Source organism: Mus caroli, unplaced genomic scaffold (assembly GCF_978045245.1).
Source record: "Mus caroli unplaced genomic scaffold, Mus_caroli_1 scaffold_17, whole genome shotgun sequence".
In the NCBI taxonomy this organism is placed as follows: Eukaryota; Metazoa; Chordata; class Mammalia; order Rodentia; family Muridae; genus Mus; species Mus caroli.
Genome location: NW_028227272.1, coordinates 95,003,768 through 95,027,155, shown reverse-complemented (window position 1 = coordinate 95,027,155; position 23,388 = coordinate 95,003,768). Strand labels below are relative to the sequence as shown.

General features: G+C 42.9%; 1 protein-coding gene across 3 annotated transcripts in view; it reads left to right on the top strand.

Moving 5' to 3' along the window:
• The window catches only part of C2cd2 (C2 calcium dependent domain containing 2), a 71,316-nt gene that overhangs the window by 23,502 nt on the left and 24,426 nt on the right, over positions 1 to 23,388 (top strand). For 2 of the 3 annotated variants that reach the window (XM_021185347.3, XM_021185344.3), the window contains exons 3-7: positions 10,966 to 11,085; positions 13,295 to 13,399; positions 17,190 to 17,312; positions 19,831 to 19,954; positions 21,516 to 21,621. In XM_021185347.3, the coding sequence (XP_021041006.1) occupies positions 10,966 to 11,085; positions 13,295 to 13,399; positions 17,190 to 17,312; positions 19,831 to 19,954; positions 21,516 to 21,621 (578 nt within the window). The remainder of the gene's footprint in view (positions 1 to 10,965; positions 11,086 to 13,294; positions 13,400 to 17,189; positions 17,313 to 19,830; positions 19,955 to 21,515; positions 21,622 to 23,388) is intronic. The other variant, XM_021185345.3, reaches the window with a different exon arrangement.

Here is a 23,388-nt window from a genome sequence, read left to right as displayed (position 1 = left end):
CACTTGAATTTTGAAAAAGAAGCTAAAACAATACAATAGAAAAAAGAAAGCATCTTCAACAAATGTTGCTGGTCTAGCTAGATATCTGCATGTAGAAAAATACACATAGATCCATATCTATCACCTTACACAAAACTCAAGTCCAAGTAGATCAAAGACCTCAACATGAAACTGGATACACTAAATATGATAGAAGAGAAAGTGGGGAATAGCCTTGAACACATTGGCACAGGAGACAACTTTCTGAACTGAACAACTTAGGCACTAAGATCAACAATTAATAAATGGGACCTCATGAAACTGCAAAGCTTCTGTAAGGCAAAGGATACCATCAATAGGACAAAATGGCAACCAACAGAATGGGAAAAGAATTTCACTAATCCTACATCAGTAAAAGGGCTGATATCCAATATATATAAAGAACTCAAGAACTTATAATCAACAAACCAAATAACCCAACTAAAAATAGGGTACAGAGGTAAACAGAGAATTCTCAACAAAGGAATCTCTAATGGCTGGGAAGCACTTAAAGAAATGTTCAACATCCTTAGTCATCAAGGAAATGCAAATCAAAACAATTCTAAGATTCCATCTTACACCTGTCAGAATGTCTAAGATCAAAAAATCAGGTGATAGCTCATGCTGGTAAGGATGTGGAGCAAGGGGAATGCTTCTCATTGCTAGTGGGAGTGCAAATCTGTACAATCACTTTGGAAATCAATTTGGCAGTTTCTCAGAAAATTGGGAATTGAACTACTTCAAGAACCAGCTATACTACACATACTCAAAAGGTGTTCCACCATACCACAAAGACACTTGCTCAACTATATTTATAGGCATAGCTTTATTTGTAATAGCTAGATGTCCCTCAACTGAAGATTGGATAAAGAAAATGTGGTATATTTATACAGTGGAATATTACTCAGCTATTAAAAACAAAGACATCATGAAATTTGCAGGCAAATGGATAGAGCTAGAAAAAATTATCCTGAATGAGGTAACCCAGACCCAGAAAGACAAACATGGTGTATACTCACTTATAAGTAGATATTAGCCATAAAGCATAGAATAACCATGCTACAACCCACAGGCCCAGAGAAGCTAAGTAACAAGGAGGGCCCAAGGGAAGATAATTGAGTCTCACTGAGATGGGGAAATAAAGTAGACTTCAGGGATAGATAGAGGGAGGGAACAGGATGAGAGATAGGGTGGAGAGGGAACAGAAAGATTCAAATCACAGTGTATACTTCACAGTGTATATTTGTCACTTCAGGAGGTGTACTAGAGCAGGTAGCTGAGCCAGGCTATTAGGTTTGCTTGTACCCTGAGAACTCTGCTGTAACATATTTTTGGGAAACTTACCAGTACCAGCAGTGGCCACATAGAACCAACCTCAAAGACTGGAAATGATATCACCTTTCTAGATGAGTGGTCCAGTGCCCTGTGATAGGCATTTTTGACTCAAGCTCAGGTTCCTAATGGTATAAGGACCAACTTAGGCTTAAGTTTTAAATAAAAATTTGTGCCTGCTCATCATGTAGGAAAGGCCCAGTCAGGCTACTGGGCTTGAGGTGGGTGGGTGCTTGCTCCTCACTCCAGGCCACAGGGTCTATGTTTATTAATCGCAAATCCTTCCCCAGTAGGTCTGAGCATAGAAAAACAGGGACAGAATTCCATACCATCCCACAACATTCATACCTCTGATGGCCTTGGGTGTGATGGGCCCAGGCTGTGTTTCTTTTCATTTGTGCTCATGATACTCCTCTGTGAGAAGATAGTGCCATTGGATGGAGAGAAAACTGAGACAAGAGGGTAAGTCACTTGGCCAAAGAACAGAGCTACCAAGTGGTGATTCTGGCCATTCTGTACAACATTGTCTGTGGCTCTTGCACCTGTCCACCTTTATCATAGAAGAGATGAGAAAGGGAGATTCGACAAAGAATGAGGCATCCCATGAGATTGTGAAACCATAGCAACAAGCAGTGTAGACAAAAAGAAGGCCACAGCCACTCAGGGTGTGCAGCCAGTAGTGTGCACTTATTTGTACCTTCATGGCTATTGTCCTTTGTATGCTGAAATTGTGGTGAATTCTGCAAATTTGTCTTTATTTCGCCTAACAGAAATCTTCATTGATCTTTTTGTTTACTTTGTATGACTTGAAATTTCAGTCATGCCATTAACCTGGTATGTATGCTAATATGCTAATAGGTTGTGCAATTGTTTTGAGGTTAGATCCTTCCCATGGCAGGTAGAAGCTCCTCCTGGGAAGTTCCACCCTAAGAATGCCACTGTAGACACTTCCCCAAGAGAACTTGCTTGTTGGGTATTGATTGACACGTGGTAAAATGACCTTTGCTGGGGGCTGGTAGATCAGTAAGATTTTGGAATACAGAACATTATGGGTAGATAACTTGGCCTTCAATAGGAAGCATTAAGTGCCAGCAAGGGAAAGATCCAGTTCCTATCTAGTTCCTTCCAGTCTTCCTATTAAAGCGAACATCTTTTCCATGTTTTTGCATGCAGAGTCCTTGAGGGAGAAAGCTTATATGCAGATGTTTCTGTGTGAATCCATATTACATAGTCATTATTCCCCTTGTAGTATAGTATTAGGGGAAAGACTCCTTTTTGGCTTCATAATATCTTGATATGAGCAGAGAACCCTGCTGGAGTGAGAGTTAGAATCCAGAACAGGGAACCAGTGTAGTCCAGGCACACCCTATCTACCTTGTATACCTTGGAGTTATTTGCCATCTTGTTATAATTTTTCATTTTAGCCCTCTGGGAGAGTTCCTTATGAAATAAGCCTTCAGGTCTATTCATGTGACTTGTGAGCAAATAGGATACACTGGTTACTTTCTCATTGCTGTGACAAAATATCTGGTAAAAGATACTTAAGGGAGGAAGGGTTTATTCTCGTTTGTAGTCTGAGCGGGTGCAGTTCTTCCTGTTGGAGAAGGCCTCAGACAGGAGCTTAAGGCAGCTGGTTACATTGAACCTGCTCCCAGGAACTCAGCAGATGAGTGCTGGGACTCAGCTGGCTTTCTCTCTGTTTGTGTCCAGGACCGCAGCCTATGGGGTGGTACTGAAAGCATTCAGGATGAGTCTTCCCAGCTCAATTAACCCAGTTTAGACATGCCCTCACAGACTTGCCCAGAGGCTTGTCTCCCAAGTGATTTTAGGTTCTATCAAGTTGGCAGTTAATGTAGACCATCATATAGGCCGAACGAATCCTGTAAATGTGCTAGCACTTAACTCTGGCTGGTTTTACTTTATACTGAAGACCCAATGTTTCAGAGTAGACATTGGGTTTGATATCCTCCTCATATCTTTAAGAATGTTTGTAGAGGTGGGAATAGATTGCAGAGCTGGGAATGACACCTGATTTGGGAACTGGTAATAATGGGTCAGAATCCTCTAGGGAAAAGTTCAATGAGAGAGAGACTCATGTCCCTCCTTACCAGGTGTGGTGGCGCACGCCTTTAATCCCAGCACTTGGGAGGCAGAGGCGGGCAGATTTCTGAGTTCGAGGCCAGCCTGGTCTACAAAGCGAGTTCCAGGACAGCTAGGGCTATACAGAGAAACCCTGTCTCGAAAAACCAAAAAAAAAAAAAAAAAAAAGAAAAGAAAAAAGAAAAAAGAAAAAAGAAAAAGAAAAGAAAGAAAGGAAAGAAAAGAAAAAGAAAGAAAAGAAAACCGTGTGTCCCAAATAACTGATTTCCTAAGGAATCTCATGTTGAATAAAGAAAAGGATAATTTCTGATGCCAGCTAGAGGAAGAACTTGCCCCTGAAAAGGATTTCACACTACTTCTTAGACCACATTGTAGGAGAAATGGGAGCCAAGACCTTACAGAGCAGTGATGGGCAGGATCCTACCTTCAACATGACTGCTTAGCTGTACATGCTTCTTGCCCTCCATTTGAACGTAATCCTCATTTCAGCCCCTACTGCGGGAGGGGGGGGGAAGGGAGGGGGAGGACAAGACAGACTTAAGGGGTAATTAAACCTCTTTCTTATTTTCTTCTTCCCAATGTGGCCATATTGAATAAATTTCCTTTCTCTGCTTTTCTATTATTTGTTTAGCTTATTTGAGGACTCATGGCCAAGTCCCTGAGGGCTGCCAGAGCCTGCCCTCTGACCTGACAGCTCTGATAATAGATCGACTTCCTTTTTATTTGGTGGCTCCTTCCTTATAGTGTGTGTTCCAAGTGGAAAATATACTCAGTAACCCTTTAGATGCATCTTATCAGCTGTGTCCCTAGTTCTAGAATGTTCTAAGAGGAGCTATGCCATGGGTAAGTTGGAAAGTGAAGCAGTGGTGAGATGTTAAAGGGTTAGGCTTCCCTGTTGGCAAGCAACAGCATGACTGCATGACTTGGGAGAACCTTTGGCAGGAATCTGGAGCTTCCTGTCTACACAAGACATATTTCCCAGACAAGAGCTGTGTGTGTGGATGTAAGGTCTTAAAGCGAGACAGGAAAAAAAAAAAGGAGAACAACAGGACTCTGGCTATCTGCTAGGACATGCTGTGTGACAGAATGGTGTCAGTGACCTGAGTCTCTCTCCTTCACTTTTAGAAGTTTGTAGGTTTCAAATCTGTGACTCCTAACCCGAACCCTGTTAGTATATAGGCAATTCTACTGGCTTGTTCTCAGGAACCTAGCTACTGCTTACATCACACACTACCAGGTGTGTCAAGTGTGTGGGTGTGTGTTTCTGATTAAAATGATCACTACCCACCCCAGATTCATATTCATTCTCTCTCTCTCTCTCTCTCTCTCTCTCTCTCTCTCTCTCTCTCTCTCTCTCTCTCTCTCTGACTCTCTCCTTCTTCCTCTCCCTCCCTATGTCCCTGTCTCCTTTGTCTGCATGGCAACTTCTTCTTCAGTCTTATGCCCTGAGACAGGTGAATTCACCTGGGAGACATTCCCAAATAAATCTGCTTTTATACTTTTAATTTGACTTGAATTAACTTATTTCCATCAGCAGAGAAAACCTATTAGAAGCTATCTTCTTTTATCTGGGGGTATCCTAGACACATGCTTATGTGCCTACCACAGCCATCTTGACCATTTTTGTTCTTGAAAAGGACAGTATTTATTGGGAATTATAGTCAGCCTTCTGTTCTGAAATGGTGGCCTCACTTAGGATTCTGTGGGTGATTTGGGGAGAAAAGATCTCAGGACTCAGGCAGGTCTGTGGCTGAGGTTTTTTGTTTGATTTTGCTTTTTGTTTTTTAATCTAGTAAACTCATTCCTGGGAGGCAAGTGCCATACTAATGATACTTAACCTTTCAGAAAAGCCACTGCTTGACTTGGGGGAGAGTTGTTGACAAAGTGTTTGTCTTGCAAGTATGAGGACCTGAGTTCCATCCCATAATTAATGTTTAAAAATAAATGCTTGACATGGTGGCATGTGCTTGTAATTCCAGTGCTGAGGAGATGGAGAAAGGCAGGTGTCTAGAGTCTGCTGTGCAATCACGAGGACTTGAATTTAGATCCCCAGAACCAACTTAAGAGTCAGGTGCGGCAGTGTCCATATGTAACCTAGTGGTAGGGACAGACAGGCAGATCCTGGGGGGTTGCTGGTCAGCCAGTCTAGCAGAAATGGTGAGCTCCAGGTTCAATGAGAGATCCTATCTCAAAAAATAGGTAGAGATGCAATTGAGTAGAACAGACATCAACCTCTGGCCCCCGCATTTGCCTAGATGGGTTAACACTTCAGCATACATACATATACCACATGTATAAGCACATATGCTTACACACTGGAATTCCAGAGCAGATATTTGGAACCCATGACAGAAGAACTTAAAAACTATGCTTGGATAGGTCTACATAATACAGACTGAGGGGCTAACTAGAAAACCTAGTTATCATCTTTGAGGGGGGTCTGGATTCACAACCAGGTCTCTATTCCTTATAGACCATCAAGTAGTTATTAACCCTGGGCATTCTGGCCCTTTAAGATGGCTGGTAAGTTGCCAGGGTCCCTAAACTTGTATGGGATCCTGCTTGCTACTGTTCAGTTCAAAGACCTTAAAGTGAAACCTTCTGTGTGGATTAAGAGAATTAATCCTTATTATGGATTGACATTAATATAGATTAAGAATATTATCAACTTAAAACCATTCAGTTCTCCTCTATTAGACAAATGAGAATGGGGCCTAGCAAACACAGAAGTGGATGATCACAGTCAGCTACTGGATGGATCACACGGCCCCCAATGGAGGAGCTAGAGAAATTACCCAAGGAACTAAAGGGAACTGCAACCCTATAGGTGGAACAACAATATGAACTAACCAGTACCCCGGAGCTCTTGTCTCTAGCTGCATATGTATCAAAAGATGGCCTAGTCGGCCATCACTGCAAAGAGAGGCCCATTGGACTTGCAAACTTTATATGCCCCAGTACAGGGGAACCCCAGGGCCAAAAAGGGGGAGTGGGTGGGTAGGGGATTGGGGGGTTGGGTATGGGGGACTTTTGGGATAGCATTGAAAATGTAAACGAGGAAAATACCTAATAAAAAATAAATGAAAAAAAAAAGTTTAAAAGATGAACATAACATGAAATGTGATAGAACTATGTAAAGTAGCTATCACAATATATTCTGAATTCTCTGGGTCAGGAGACAAGTTTTATACTCATTAATATTAATTGTTTTAAATGCTATATTTATACACAAAAGCATTAAGCATAAATATTATACATAGCCTAAGTGGATTTGATGATTTTGATGAAATAAAATTACTATCAAGTGATTCATACTGAAAATGAAGTTAAATTAATTAAAATTTCTAAAGTATCAGACAAAATTCAACTAATATCAAGTCCCAATCTTTAGTAAAGTGCTTTGTGTTGAAAGAGCAATGTTAAACATTTCCCTGGAGACCATTTTGTATCTCTACTTTATATCAAGATAGTTTATAAACAAATGTTTGTCCAAATTAAAGATATTGCAGATATTCAAACACTAAAAAAAAAAAAAAAAAAAAAAAAAAAACCATTCAGTTCTCCTCTATTAGACAAATGAGACATTGTGGCTCTCAGGTGGCAGAGCAGAACCCTGGGGAGGGGCTTAGCCCTTATGGCTGGCTGTCCAGTAAAAGCTGTTTGCTTGGATTGACATATCAAAATGTTGAGGTAAGCCAAGTGTGGTGGCTCATTCCTTTCATCCCAGCTACTCAGGTGATCAAGGCAAAAGAAGTCTCATGGGTTTGAGATGAGCATGAGTTACATAAACAACGTAAGACTTAAATTTTTTAAAAAAAGTTGCAATTAAGAGAGGTTTTGTAACACGAGCCTATAATTCCAGTGTTTAGAAGGCTGAGATTTGGGCTGGAGAGATAGCTCAGTGGTTAAGAGCATGGAGTGCTCTTCCAGATGTCCTGAGTTCAACTCCCAGCAACCACATGATGGCTCACAACCATCTGTAATGGGATCCAATGCACTCTTCTGATGTGTCTGAAGACAGCTGCAGTCTACTCGTATAAATAAAAAACAAATAAATCTTTAGAAGGCTGAGAGTTCTGTTGCCTGCCTCAGCTCAATAGTGAGTTCAGGTCAGCCTGGACTACAGAGTGAGACCCTGAAAGAATAAAAAATAAAATAAAAAAATTTTAAAAAGGAGGAAAAAAAGAAGAGAGAAAGAAAGAACAGAGGCAGCCTACTCCCACACCACTGAGGTGGGCTCAGGTGGTTTGTTTAATGAGTTCCATGATATACCGTGAGAGCACTAACAAAGGCTAGTGTGTGTGACTGCTGAGGTGCAGTAGGGCTGGGGAGGGATTGGGACGCTATGAAAAGACTTCCCAACCTGAAGTAGCCCCGTTAGTGATGCTGTTAGCACTGGGGTTGGGGAGGTGAGTGACTTCTCAGTCCTTTCTCCCATGACTGTGATAAAATATCTGACAACATCTGCTAAAGGGAGGGAGGACTCGGGGTCATTCTGCATCTATATTCAGGAAGCAGAGTGATAGATGCTCAGATAGCTTCTTTTTATGCAGTCTAGACTCAAGCTGGGGGACTCTGCTGCTCTCCTTTATAATATATCTGTCCACTTCAATTAATTTAAGCAAGATAATCCCCCACAGGCATGCTCAGAGCCAACCTAATCCAAACAATCCCTCATGGCTGTGAATGAACCTTGTCTATTAGGTGGTTCCAGATCCTGTCAAGTTTACGGCTAACATCATGAACTTCGGAGTCTTGCGTTCTAGGGATTCTCAAGTTCTTTGAATTTAGTTATTGGCCTGACTTCTCCTAGGTTTACTCAAGTGCTTAGATGCTCTGTGTCTCTCAAGGGATGGCTGTTGGGCAGCTTTATGTATCCTTGGGAATCAAGCCTTCTTATGAGGTTTAAAGCACGCCCCACCTCCCGCCTCAAGCCACATGCACTCCTAGTACAGTGCTCATGGGCTCAATGTAGAAGGTTCTAGAACATCTTGATAGTCACGCAGCAAGGCCTTCTCTGTTTTATTGTTTTATTTTAAAGCAGTAAAAGGCACAGGCCCTGGAAACAACAGCATTTCCCTGCATCAGTCATTGGTCTGTGGAGTTCTTCTGTTATCAAAATTTCCAGAAAGGATTGTTTATAGAACATTTATTTTTAACATGAATCAGTGACATTTCTTATCCAAACTTTTGTTGTTGTTGTTTTTCTAACCTTCTGTGGACTCTGGTCCACATAACCAGTCCCTGTCATCCATCTTTTGGGAGCAATGTCACAGGAATGGAAAGAAAGGTGAACCAGTTTCTTCCAGAATTGGGAAGCAGGTGCTTTTTTAGGTGAACTCCTGCTAGGCCTAGGTGCTCCTAGATTTCAGAAGCTGCCATAATGGGGCTCAGAGCACTTGGAGGGTTTGTTAGCATGTGTATATTGAGCAGAAGCTGTGTATGCAAGGCCAGGGATGAGAAATAAAGAGGGGTGATGGCCTAGCTCTGCACTTTGTGCATCAGGCCTGACAAAGTAATTATTTTCATAATCTTTCCACTTTGTGTTTTAGATTCGGAGAAATATGCCGGGGAATTAAAGAATTTTCTATGAATCCCAAAGTGAACTTCGGGAATAGGATCAGCTCTTCCTTGAGGGAGGCAGAGGTCTATCTTGTGTCATCTTCAAACTTCTGTTTGCTCACAGGCCAGCTTCCTGGGGGCCTACCCACCGTGTTATTTAGTGCCTAGCATGCCCTGTTGCTGCAACCCATGTATACCTGCATCTGGTCTGGGTGTGCACTGGGCATGCTCAGGGTTCTGCCAGGGATAGCTGGAGTCTAACTTCGAAGCTCTGCTCTTCTAGGACTCACTGACAAAAAACACAATATTGGTCATAAAATCACCCCTCGGAAATACCTTATGACAGATTGTGGTTTGGTTTATTGTTTTTTTTTTTTTTTTAGGTTTTTTGAGACAGGGTTTCTCTGTATAGCCCTGGCTGTCCTGGCACTCACTTTGTAGACCAGGCTGGCCTCGAACTCAGAAATCCGCCTGCCTCTGCCTCCCGAGTGCTGGGATTAAAGGCGTGCGCCACCACGCCCGGCTTGGTTTATTGTTGATGCAACTACTTGTCTCTGTCTTCTATAACCTTGTTCTAAAATACAAGTTCATTTTATATTTAAGCTCATGTTATAATTCTGTTTCTGTTAGAGTTATTTAATTTTACAATTACCTAATACTGTTTTTAGATTTGTTCTCATATTAAAAATAACATACTAAAATTATTTAGATAGAAATAATTTTTATGTTGAAGATAACATTTAAAATTTTTTTTCATCAGTGCATGTTAAAGTTTTTGTTTAGGGTTTTTTTTTTTTTTTTTTTTGAGACATTTATGTAGCCCTGGCTGTCCTGGGACTTTCTCTGTAGACCAAGCTGGCCTCAGACTCAGAGATCCACCTACCTCTGCCTCCTGAGTACTGGTTTTAAAGGTATGTGCCACCATACCCAGCTAATTTTTATTTTTATTTTTATTTATTTATTTATTTATTTATTTGTGGTTTTTCGAGACAGGGTTTCTCTGTGTAGCTCTGGCTGTCCTGGAACTCACTTTGTAGACCAAGCTGGCCTCGAACTCAGAAATCCGCCTGCCTCTGCCTCCCGAGTGCTGGGATTAAAGGCGTGCGCCACCATGCCCGGCTCCCAGCTAATTTTTATATGTTTAATACCTATTACTTAATTTTTTCTTTTCTTTTTTTGTTTGTTTTTGTTTGTTTGGTTTGTTGTTGTTGTTGTTTTGAGACAGGGTTTCTCTGTGTAGCCCTGGCTGTCCTGGTACTCACTCTGTAGACCAGGCTGGCCTTGAACTCAGAAATCCACCTGCCTCTGCCTCCCAAGTGCTGGGATTAAAGGCGTGTGCCACCACTGCCTGGCCACTTAATTTCTTTTAAAGGCTTACTTTTAATAAAAGACAGCAAATGACTTTTCTCTCCACAAGGGTAGAAATGTCTAGAGCTTACAAAAAATAAGTGAATTTATTATTTTTGTGTGTGTGTGTGTGTGTTTGCTGCTGTGAATGAATGCATGTGTGTGTGTGTCAGAGCCAATTTGTATAAGTTGGTTATACAAATTGTGTTAATCCTGAGGATGGAACTCAGGTTGTCAGATCTAGTGGTAAGCACCTGTAAATGGTGACCTATCTCATTGGCCCTGTCTAGGGAATTTAAAAGTAGCCATTGTGAAAAAAATATAGCAGTGATTTTAAAAGAACAAAACCTTCTGTATATATGGAAAAAGCAAGGCAACTAGATTTAAGTGGAACAGAATCTCTGGAGAATCCATCAGAAATCAAGGGTCGAAGGCCGTGTTTAGTTTTTGACTAGTTCTGTGTATCTGAATATTAATCCAAAGTTGAGACCCCAAATTCTTCCATTGCTAAGACAGAAAGACTAGGTTATTCAGGGAAATGAAGCTGTCCATGGGAGGCACCATCCTTGCTGTCCTCTGAAGATTCTCTATCCCCTGTCTCTCCAGGTGGTGATCTGTCATGTGGTGGGCGAGACCCTTCAGTTCTTGGTCAGTGCAGGGCCTGCCTCCGCCACAGGCTCAGAGTGCCAGCTGTATGATGTCCATCTTTCCCCATTTCATTTAAAGGTAAGGCTGTGTAGATGCTGTCAGTCACAGGAAATACATGGTAGTCATGACCTTGTGTTCCCTATCATAGGAGGGACACAGGGAGGATTGCTCCATGCTGAGTTACAGGGATCTGAGTATCATTCTTATTAATTATGAATCAGGTCATTATCTTTAAACTGTAAGTCACCATGAACGTGACTCAGAAAAGCACACCACCTTGTAAGGCCTGTATCCAACATAGGTGACTCCCCACAGCCATGTAGTTGACGTCTCCTCCTCTAGTTCTTTCATCCTCTATGCTCTGTTCCCTTTCTGAGGCCATTTAGAATTACGGCAAAATTGTATATAACTGGTTTTGAGAAGGGACTAGACAACTGGGTAAGGGTCCCATGACCCACCCTGCCTATCCTGTGAGGGAATGGCAGCATTTGGCAAGCCCAACTGTAATGATCTTTTGCAAGTGGACACAGATGATCTGATAAAAAAAATTGGTGGCAGTTTTAGGGCTACAGGACTGCAGGGTAATGTTACTGTTGGCTATATATTAATTGTAAAGAGCTTGTGTACCACCTCATTCTTTGCTTGGTCACTGTGCCTTGTTCTTTTTCAGCTCAGTCACCATTGGTGTAGTCCTCAAACCATACCTATTTGCCTGTTCTTCTTCTAGCCTCTATCATTGTTAAAGATGCTTATGATTCCCTTTGGTCACCTGGAGATATAAGATGTTCTCACCACCTTAAGGTTCAGGCCCTAATCACACCTGCCAGGTCCTGTTTACCATGCCTGCCCTTATGTATAAGGTTTCATGAATGAAGGCCTGGGCATCTCCCCATGATTCTGCCTACTCTACATGAGTAGGACTGTCCAATATAGGAGACTAGTTGAAGCTGCTGGAGTAGCCCAGGTGAAGGGGGGAAGTGCTCCATGGTGCTCTATATATAATCCCAGGGACATGTGGACATGGATACAGGCCATCCCCAGAACTGAAGACAGGGTGTACTGGGTCCCTTTACTCTCCATTCTCCTATGCCTTGGTGACAGAAAGAGAAGTACAGAGCACTAGGGAGTTCCTCATTTAAAAGGCTATGGAGTGTCTGTGACACCTGGCCTGAGAGCTACCTGGGCAGAGGAGAGACTGGATAAGAGTTTAGCAGGAACACGTCTATTCTAGAAGAACATGGTAGACCAAGGCAGAAGCTGAGCTATTGTCTGTGAGAACATGTGACTAAAAGAACACACAGGGGCTGGAGTGATGGCTCAGGTTAAGATCATATGCTGTTCTTGCAGATGATCTGGGTTTGGTTTCCAGCATTCTCTTGATGGCTTACAATCTTTCATAACGCCAGTTCCAGGTGCCACCTCATCTCTTCTGACCTCCAGGGGCACCAGGCATGCACAGAGTATACTTACATACACACAGGCAACTCAAATATATTATCTTAGTTTTCTGTTGCTGTAATAAAACACCATAACCAAAAGCAACTTGGGAGGAGAGAGTTTATTCCAGCTTATAACTCTCAGGTAACACTCAAGGTAGGAACCTGGAGGCAGGAACTGAAACAGAGGCCATGGAGGGGTGCTGCTTACTGGCTTGCTTGCCAAGGCTTGCTCAGCTTGTTTTCTTATATAACCTAGGACTGCCTGCTCAGGGGTAGCACTGCCCACAGTGAATTGTGCTCTTCCATATCAGTCAGTAATCAAAATCCCTGCATACTTGACTGTAGGCTAATCTGCTATGATTTCAATGTATGTTTAGGTTTGGGTCAAGATAACAAAAATCAACGAGCACCCACATAAAATAAAAATAAATCTTAAAAAATGAACAAGCCGGGCGTGGTGGCGCATGCCTTTAATCCCAGCACTCGGGAGGCGGAGGCAGGCGGATTTCTGAGTTCGAGGCCAGCCTGGTCTACAAAGTGAGTTCCAGCAGCCAGGGCTATACAGAGAAACCCTGTCTCGAAAGACCAAAAAAAAAAAAAAAAAAAATGGACACACAGAGAGCTTCAGTACACATGTACATAGCACAGTGCATGCACATATTATATGCATGCACCTTGTACAAATACAGCACACAGTACACACATACAGTGTGCACACACACACAGCACATGTATACACAGTATGCACGTACATGACACACATAACAACATCCATATAAGATGTGATTAAGGCTCATGTGATGATCACAGCTACCCAGTAACTGTTGCTTGGTGGTTTGTTCTCATAGGTGGAATTCCACATGGAAGAGAAGAGAGAGGACATACAAATCAGGTGGTCTTTCACCCACGTCCCAGAAACAGCCATCAAGATCCAGCCCCAGGCCCCAGGGGAGGTCAGTCCGTAAGTTTTTATCATTCTTTCACTGGTTTGAGGATGCATGAGTGGCTAGGGCATGTCTCGAATTGGATTGCTGGAAAGTGGGTGGCCCCTGCTACTCTCCTCATTCTCACTTAGGCCACAAGAGACAGGGCTCTGTGGGGACAGCTTTGATAGAGAGGACAGTTGCCTTTCCACTTTCTGGGACCTTTAGGGTATGAGGACAGAAGCTGGGCTGCAGTGAGTGTGTGAAAAGTATCCCGGTGTAACTTTCCTTTGTTGCACAAGGGAATTCTTTCTGTGGCTTTTACAAAATTTCCTTGTAGTTCTGCTCCATTTCAACCAGGTCAGCCACTGAAGCCTCACCACAGTAGAGAGCTGTGGGCTTTGCAGGGTATTTGCACAAAGATACTTTCCCTTTTATCCTTTCATCTCACTTTTGTCTCTTCTCTCTCTTTACTTTTCCTCTGGAGTTGAGACTGGAACTCAGGGCCTTGGACATGCTAAACAAGTGCTCTGCCTCAGTCCTGCCACTATTGCAGCCTTCATACTTTCACGTAGATGTGTGTAATGTGAGTGTTTGTTTGGTTTGGCTTTGGTTTGGTTTGAGCTGGTAAATTTCACACACATACACAAATACTGACTGAGGAAAATTAACTAATATGAGATTGGTAACACAGCTACTTGGGGAGGGGGGAGGGATAAGGAATTTTGAACACAGAGTGGTCCCCTTCTCAACAGAAGAGATTGAACATGTCAGGATTTGTCTGTATGGACAGCAGGCCTGGACAACTGACATTTTTGTCTGAGAGAAGCAAACAGCAAAAGGAAGGAGAAAGGGAGAATGAATTGGTGTGGGGCCTTCCTTCTCCTCCTGCTTCTTGCTTCTCTCTAAATATGACATCATTTGTCAAGGCCTGCTGTCTACATAGGCAAGCTCAGCAACGTTGAGTTTCTTATGTGGAAAGGAGAATTTCTTATGGGAAAATCACCAGTCTTTGTGATTTCTTGAGTCATTTTCCCCCATGGGTAGCTGTGTAACCAATCTGATTAATTTGCCTCAGTCAGTGTACAGGTATAGAATTTGTTGATTTATGTATTTATTATTTTTTTATTTTTATGTGTATGGGTTTTTTTTCCCTGAATAGGTGTCTGTGTATCTTGTGCGTGTAGTGCTATCAGTCCAGAGTTCCTCTGTCTACTGAGTAGGAAACCATTGTGCAGGTCAGACAGAGAAACAAGAGCTCAATGTGAGGCACAGCCATAATATGGGATATTATTCAGCCAGGAATGGAGTGATGTGCTGGTGAATGCTGTATCCTGATTAGCCTTGCAAACAATAAACGAAGCCTGATTCATGAGACACATGTGACATTATGACACATCCAGTCCAGAGGAGGGAATCCACAGAAAAAGAAAGATAGATGCCAGGGGTTGGAGACATGACTCCTGATAGGATGGAGTCTGGAGTTCATCTTTGAGGATTAGTGAACATATTTAAGTAGTGGCTGCTTAGTACTATGTATGTACAAATGAGCAGTGAAATGTATATTTTAAATGGTTGTTCTATATCATCTGTCTTTTATTTTAACTTAGGTTATCAAGGGGCCATTGAGGTGATAGGTAACGGCCTCCCGCTTCAAAGCACAAGCACTGAACTGTTTTAACCACTTGGATTTGACTCTTGGCTCTCCTAATTATGGACTGTGTGGCTCTGTGAATGTTACCTGACTTTTCTCTGTTTTAGTTTCCTTATCTGTAAAGTGGAGGGGATGTGATGTAAAGGATTAAGCTGGTTAATACATATGTGTAAGAGATGCTGGCTTCCAGTGAGAGCCATGGAAACATCAGCCATTTTGATTCTTGGTACTTAGAGGCCTTATGTTTTAGAAATTCAAGTACACTTTCAACAGATACAGGCTAAGTTCACTATAGGGAGGCCTGGTCAGTCAGGGGACAGGCAGCCAGTTGTCTTACAACAATACAGATTGCTCCAGTCTTCCTTTCTAAAGTCAGTTCCTGTTATACATGTTGCAAGTGTCTTATAAGCCAGTGGGAACCTTGTCTATACGGCCAGATGGGGCCCCCAGTGAGAGGAAATGGCACCCAAGGTGCTTTCAAGTTGCCTACTACAGAATGGCATTGGAACCAAGGTGCTAGATCTTGGCAGAACTTGACCATCACAGCTTCTCTCCCCAAACCTCAGAAAGATGGCATGGATGCCTGGGCTGCATTAGAGTGGGACCTGTCATCTTAGCAAATATCCACACAGTCCTTTTTCTCAAGAGTTAAAATGAAAGCTATCATACCAAAATAAGATTCAAGGAGACCAAAGTATCCTTCACATTAATTGAGATTTTAAAAATACATACTTTAAATCCGAGTATGGTACCATAGGTGTGTAATCCTAGTCTGTGGGAGACAGAAGCAGGAAGATCATGAGTTTAAGTCCAACTTGGGATACACAGTAGATTTTGTCTTAAAACAAAACAAAACAAAACAAAACAACAACAACAACAACAACCCCCCCCCCAAGGTCTGGGGATGTATTCCAGTGATGTAATGCTTACCCACTGTAGGAAAAGCCATAGGTTCTATCTCTAATACTTGCACTAAAAGCATTTATAGCAGTGGTTCTCAACCTTCTCAATTCTGCAACCCCTTTTACAGTTTCTCATGTTGTAGTGACACCCAAATAATAAAATTATTTTATTGCTACTTCATAACTATAATCTCACTACTGTTATAAATCATAATGCAAATGTCTGATGTGCAGGACAGCTGATATGTAGCCCCATGTGAGAGGCCTTTCTATCCCTAAAGGGTCATGCATGACCTACAAGTTGAGAACCACTAATTTATAGAGATCTGCTGCACAGAACAGAACCATGCACACGTGTGAACAAGCACCAGTACCCAGACAGGAATGGTGCAAGATGAGTCCTAGGTAGCTTATTATGGTCCCTTCACAGGCTTTACATGGGTTACTGAGACCCTGACATCTTGAATATGGGAGATGTCTGAATTCCATAGTGGTAGCAGTTAAAGCTCCATTCTTAACTTGATAGGCTCTGTGGAAACAAGCTTCCAAACAAGTCATTGAGGGAGTTTCAATTGAAATAGGAAGATCCATCCTAAATGTGGCCAATGCCATCTCATAGGCTGGGGTCCCAACATGAAAAAAAAAAAAAGTAAAGACAAGTTGAGCACCAGCATTCATGTCTCTCTGCCTCCTGATACACACTGTGATTAGCTGCTTCGAATTTTTGCTACCTTGCCTTCCCTGTCATGATAGACTGTGCCTTAAAACTGTGAGCCAAAATGAACCTTCTTCCTTAAGTTGCTTTTGTTAAAGCAACAAACCGGATAACCAATACAGCTACAATCAATAGATCTAATAACTGAAAGCAGTACTTATTTATTGCTCTTCAGTATTTGGGGCCTGGAGTCTTTGCACAGCTTGTCTTGTCCTAAGCCCTGGCTCTTATCTGCCTGCCATCAAGTTCTTGACTGGGCTCTGCTCCTCTACAGCTCAGGGGCTTCTTCAACCCCACATAGTTGGTGACATGATTGGTTCACTATGTACTAACGTCCTCAGTTTCTCACTGGCTGTGCTCCTGAAGACTGCTGTTATTCCTGGCTTGTCATGAGTGAACAGGACAGTTGCAGTCCTAGAGATCAGAGCTAGCATCAAACCAAAGCATCAAACCAAAGTCGAATGATGTTGTCTGATGGTTTAACATCTAGCACACCTGGCTGGTACTTGTGTCTGGCATGCAGTGATATGATGACCTGTCTCTCTCCAGAAGCAGGCGCTCGGGGTAAACATGCTTTCTGAAGCCCTTGAGGATCTTTTCAAGCACCTAGTTAATGCTGCCTCTCCATCTGTTTTTCTGAGCACCAAACCCACGCAGGTCAAAGAAGCTCAGGTAAGCCCAGATCATAGGACAAAGGAGATTCTGAACTTGTGTTTCTAGTGCCTTCACTTTCCATGGTGGGGCTGACATTGCACAGGCAGATGTTGCCCATGGTATTAGAATATAGCCTCAAGGTCAGAGCTCCATAGTGGGAATGCTTGCCAGGCCACTCATTGCTGAAGTGATAGTCTTCCAGTTTGTACTTTTCCAGAAACACTGTCAGCTGGTGACAGGATTTGATGCTAAGTTCTAGGTGACTAGGGTCACATGAATACACGAAGCCATCTTTATCCTCCTTTGCTTATCGGGTGGTAGGCAAAGCTCAGCCAGCAGATAAGAACAGCAGGGGGTTATAGTCTTCACTCTCAGAGGCATAAGGCAGGGGGAGTCAGTCTTCCCAAAAAACACCATCAGTTATACATTCATGTAAGTAGGAGCAAGCCCAAGCTACTTCATCTTTTAGTAATCCTATTAATAGTGGATTCTTGGAGAGCAGAGGGTAACCAGAAATATAAAAATCTGAGACAGTTCACAAAATAGTTTTGTATTTTCAGAATCTATGGACTCAAAAACAAAATGCCCCTATGCTATCATATCTAATCACATTCTAAAATGAAATTGTCCTGTTTCATTAAGTGCCACACCCATGACAGCTCTCCAGAGAATTGAACACTTGAGCATGGAGATGAGAGAGATTTATGAAATATGTTATGATGTTGGGACTAATAAATACATGGTATGGTTCCAGCTCATGTCTGAAGCCTTGAACACCAGGAGAGTTTGGTCCAATTCCAGACTGGCCACAGGTTCAGAGCTCAAAGCCCAGGAGGACTAGTGTTTTCTGTTTGATTCTAAAAGCAGAAAAAGACTACTGCTCAGGCTGTCTGTCTGAAAGGAGGGATTCTTTCTCATTTGGGGATGGCTCAGACTTTTCTACTCAGGCTTTCAACTGATGGTATGAAGCCTACCCGACTAGTAATGGCCATCTACTTTATTCAGTCTATTTAAATGTTGGTCTCTTGGGCCATAGCTTAGTTGGAAGGGTCCTCATGTAGCATGCAGCATGCGTGAAATCCAGAATTCAATTTCTAAGACCATGTATCTTAGGCATGGTGGCATATTCCTCTAATACCAGCACTAAGGAGGCAGGGGCCAGAAAATCAGGAGTTCAAGGGCATCCTCCATTACAAAATGAGTCTGAGGCCAATTAAATCTCAGTGACACAATACCTTGTTTCAGAAAAAAAGCCTGTCCTGAACATTGATCCCACCCTCAACAGCCATCATAGAAACACTCAGAATAGTATTGACCGAGTACCTCAGTATTTATGGCCCAGAAGTAGAATCCTTATAGCTTAGTGGTTAAAGCACTTGCGTCAGTATGAAGACTGGAATTTGGATTTCTAGAACCCAAAGTAAATGTCTGGTGTGTATGGTAGTCTGCCTGTAATTTTAGTCTCTGAAGGCAGAGGCCAGGGGATCCTGAAGCAAGCTGACTGACTGGACTAGCAGTATTGGTGAGCTTTGTGTTCAAAGGAGAGATCCTGCCTCAATGACTAAGGTAGAGACTGATTAAGGATTACACCTGATCACAACCACAGGCTTTCATATACATAGAAATGTCCAGGTTTACACACATGTAAGCCCCCCACGCATGTAAATGCCGATACATACATGTCCACATACACATGAAGGAAAGAAAAAAATAGCCAAACATATACAACTGACAAAGTATCTCATCTCCAACCCATCCCAGTGCTTTAAGGAAGTTTATAGTCCTTGGCCATTGGTATTCTTCACTCACAGAAGGGAAGAACCTGGTTCATAGCAGTGTTTGCTGGGTGGTACCCATGAGTGTCTCTGAAAATGTTAGTAACCATGATCAAAGAAATGTCTCAAGTCCAGTCAGAACCCAGGATAGCTCCTGTGTGGCTTTCACTGTCCAGAGTCCAGCACCTCTCAGAAAACCGTCTGAGGTCTTAGGTTCTTGTGCTAAATTTAAGAGCCCCTGTGAGCACTGCCAGTGCCTGATGCCCTTCTGAGAATGAAATAAGACTGCACTTGCCTCTGTCCCCTTGCTTGTACAATAACAGGGGTTCCTAGCTGTTCTTCCTGTGACTGGAGGCAGGACGTGATCACAGGCTGATGTCCATTTATACCTAGATGTTGTCCTGTCCAGCACAATAGCCTGAAGACCAACTCACTATCTGAAGTACCTCTCCTGGGTCTGAGCATGGATCCATGTGCTGGCTAGTCTTTACTGCCCTGGAAAGCAGACCACAAGCAGACTTTGAACAGAGTCATCACTATTTGCAGGTTCTTCATTTGGGATAGAAGAGGTTCTCTGTAGAGGCAAGAGAATCTTTCCATGAGATAGTGTCAATTCTAAGATGACCCTGGAGGCCAGGTGCCCTGTTCTGATGTCCCTGAAGACACTGTTGTCCCTGAAGATACTGTCCCACATAGAAGCCAGGACCCCTGGCAAACCTCTCACATCCTCACAGCTGTTGCCATGTTTTTTCCCCTCACAGATTCTACAGTGCCCTTCCTCCACTGCTCAGGAACCCTGCCCTCCCAAACCTCCAAGGGCTCATGAACTAAAATTGCAGGTGAAGAACATTAGAGTTTCCCTGCTAAACCCCCCTGGTGCTTCAGGTGGGTGCTGCCAGGGCCTCTGGGGCTGCCCACACTGTGGGAGGGATCTCCCTTGACTGGGAATGGTGAATTCTCATGTGGCAACCTGGTTGGGTCTACAGTGTGATCCCTGCCTTCCTTGGCAGAAATATAGTGAAAAACTTGGTCTTTGGCTAATGGGCTTGGGGTCCAAAGGCCACAAGCTGTAACCTCCTGAGCACAGTGAGCAGTTGTGGCTGGTGGTGGCCAATCATGAATACCCAGAAAGTTTGTGGAAAGGATTCTAAATGTCCCAGATTCAGAGAAAGGGCAGTTGAAACAGTAACAATGTGAGTAACAGAATCTGGTCACTATACAGGACATATGTGCCATGAAGCATCATACTGCACCTCACAAATATGCAGCTAAACTCATCAGCATGTACATGAAGGCTTAGGGAAAGCAATGTCGTGGTGGCTCTGTCCTTTTTCAGCCTGACAGATACTAGTCTCATTTTTCTTTTTTAAGCTGATCCAATAAATTCGTGTTGAGCATCCCTGAGCCTCTGAGCAGTGTAGCTTATGCTCTCCTAGAAAGTGGGTTGTGTGAGTGGCTTATAGGGGCTCTGTGCCTCTGGTGCTGCTAATAGGAGGAGGAAGGCAGCTGAGGAGTCATGGTTTTCCCCAGGATTCCCAGTGATCACTGAGGCCCCCTGTGAGAATGGAAGTGAGATTCTGGTCGTTGTTTAAGAACACTAGGAGTTCTGGTCACTGTTTGCAAAGGTTCTTCCACTTTACAAGGCATAGAGAGGCTTCATTTGAATTGAGTCTCTACAAAGATGGCTGTAGCTGATGTTTTTGCAGCAAGTGCTTGCATATTGCCTTTCATAACCTGGATCACCTAGTGGCTGAGTGGGTCCCCTGGACTACCAGGTAGTGGTCCCATTTTGGGGTGCACATGCTATGAAACCAGATCCCATTCCCTAGCCATACTAAGATGCCCATAGCTGGAAATGGATCTGAGTCTTTCCTTGAGGAGTGACTGTGAAAGTTACCCTACCTGAAACATGGTAAGGAGTCAAGCATTGTGGTCAAGTTACTGACCACAGAGGACTTGAGGACTGATGCTCTAGAGGAAACAATTTCTCAGAGCAGGAACAGCTATGAAATGTCAAAGTGCCTATTCCAAGTACCCGCAAAGGATTGTGGGATAGATGAGGAAAGAAAACACCTGCTTGTTGTAAGTGGGATACGGGTTGTCTGTGAGGTGCAGCCACAGTTTAAGCTCAATATTGACCATCGTTTGGGTAGGCTGTTAGTCTAGTCTAAAGAGGAGCCAAGCCTCAGCACATAGCGTGTTGCTTCTGGGTGAGGCTCCAGGATTGATGAATTGATGAAGAAGTAGGACACTAGGGCCAGTCCAGGGCTGTTACCACCAAGTTGTTGCCCCAGCATTGAGAGTGTGTAAATGGGAAATGACAGAAAGGTTTCTTGGGTGAGATTTTTTTTCAGTTAATTTATTACTCTTTCTTGTGTGGGTAAGCAAAGTGTTAATGTAATTAAAAAATAAAAGCCAAATACAACCTTGCTTCATCTGATCACAGGCCTTAGCCATGTGTGCGTGGCTCAGCTGAACGATCCGGAACAGAGATTCATCAGCACCCTAGTGAGAAACACTACTGACCTCAGTTGGGAAGAGGAATTCACCTTGTGAGTACAGCCTGCATCCTCAGAGGCCTGCTGGTGGCAGCTAGGTCTGTTCAAGATGGACAGATCCTGGAGTCATTGTATAGCACTGTTTACACTAAGAAAATGTAAAAGAAATGAAAACAAGTTGTCCTGTTCTGAAAGATAGTCAGCTCCATGTCAAACACAGACTTCCTTTTAAAGGCAGCTCCAGGGATCACCCTTCTTTCTCTTTCTCTATTGTTCAGGGACTGTTCAGGGATTCCCTGTTTCCCTTAGCATCCAGCCACACAGAGCAGAAAGAAGCCTCTAACTGATGCCAACCTCTGGTGGATAAAATAGAAAGGGGGCATGAAAACCATTTATAAATAACAGTATAAAGATCCTAAGTAAAAAGTCATCACATGGGATCCAATGATGCATTAAAATAAATCTATTTGAGAGCTGTGGCTCTGGTCAAGAGCATTGGCTGTTCTTGCGGACCTAGGTTTAGTTCCCAGAACCCGTTATTCCAGGGGATCTGATACCTTCTTCTGGCCTCTGCAAGAACCAAGCGTACATGTGGTATACATACATGTAGGCAAAACATGGACACATGTAAAATAAAGTGTTTATATAGCCATTCTGTTAAAAATAAATCCAAGATGGGTGTGGTAGAGCATGCCATTAATCCCAGTACTTGGGAGGCAGAGGTAGAGGCAGGCAGATCTCTGAGTTTAAGGTTATCCTCATTTACATAGTGAGTTGCAGGACAGTCAGAGCTATCTAGAGACTGTCTCAAAAAACAAACAAATAAATCCACTTGAGTTTGCACCAGAAACGTAAAGCTGGCTTAATATAAGAAAATTCATTAATAACTTCCACTGTGCCAGCAAGTCATAGGAGAAAGTAAACTGCCTGTCTTCACACCTGCCCCAAAGAGAGTCGGTAGTGTTTAATACTGGGTCCTAGTTTTGAAAACACTTAGCTAGGAGAAATTCATGAACACATTTGTAAGAGGAGTTTAAAGATCTCACCATGAGTGATCGGTCATAGCGGCAGACCACTGGCGTCAGGATGGGGTGATCTTGATCTAGACAAACTGATTAGCGCACTTAGAAAAGACAAAGAAACGACAGAAATGATGGGTGGATCCTGGAAAGGGAGCCGGAGGAACAGTCCGGTGGGTAAAGACTTGCTGCCAAACTTGACAGCAGTTCCCAGGATTCCAATTTTCAGGACCCACTTTTCGGAGAGAACCAACTGTAGTGAGTTATCCTCTGACCTCCAACTGTGTGAGGATGTTAATCTCCATTTGTTTACTGGAAAGGACTCTATCTGTAAGGACTATCTATTACAGTCTATCTGTAAGGACTTGGATGGGTAAGTTTTATAAGGCCGAGGCAGCAGAGTACTAGACACCTGTAAAAAGTGCAGTTGTTATTCAGTCTGTGATATCTCCAGGGAATCACCTAAAGCTGTTAAAGGTGATGGTGGATATAGCATTGACGAATGGGTCTTAAGCAAAAGATAGGAAAGAGGGAGGTTTGTTGGAATTCTGTGTTTTATACTCAATTATACACAGTCGTGCTTTATAAATGGTAGCAGTGGCATGTGACATTCAATTTTAAGTTCATAAAAATTAACCAAATGAACTCAGGGTCTCAGTCTGTACTGCCCACCTGTCATGTGCTACATGGCTGGTGTATTAGCTCTAATATACTTCTTATCACCAAAGGGTGTTCCATGGGTCCCCGCTGAAAGGCCAACCCTTGGTTGAATCGGTGGCTATTTCTGAACTGTCAGACTGCC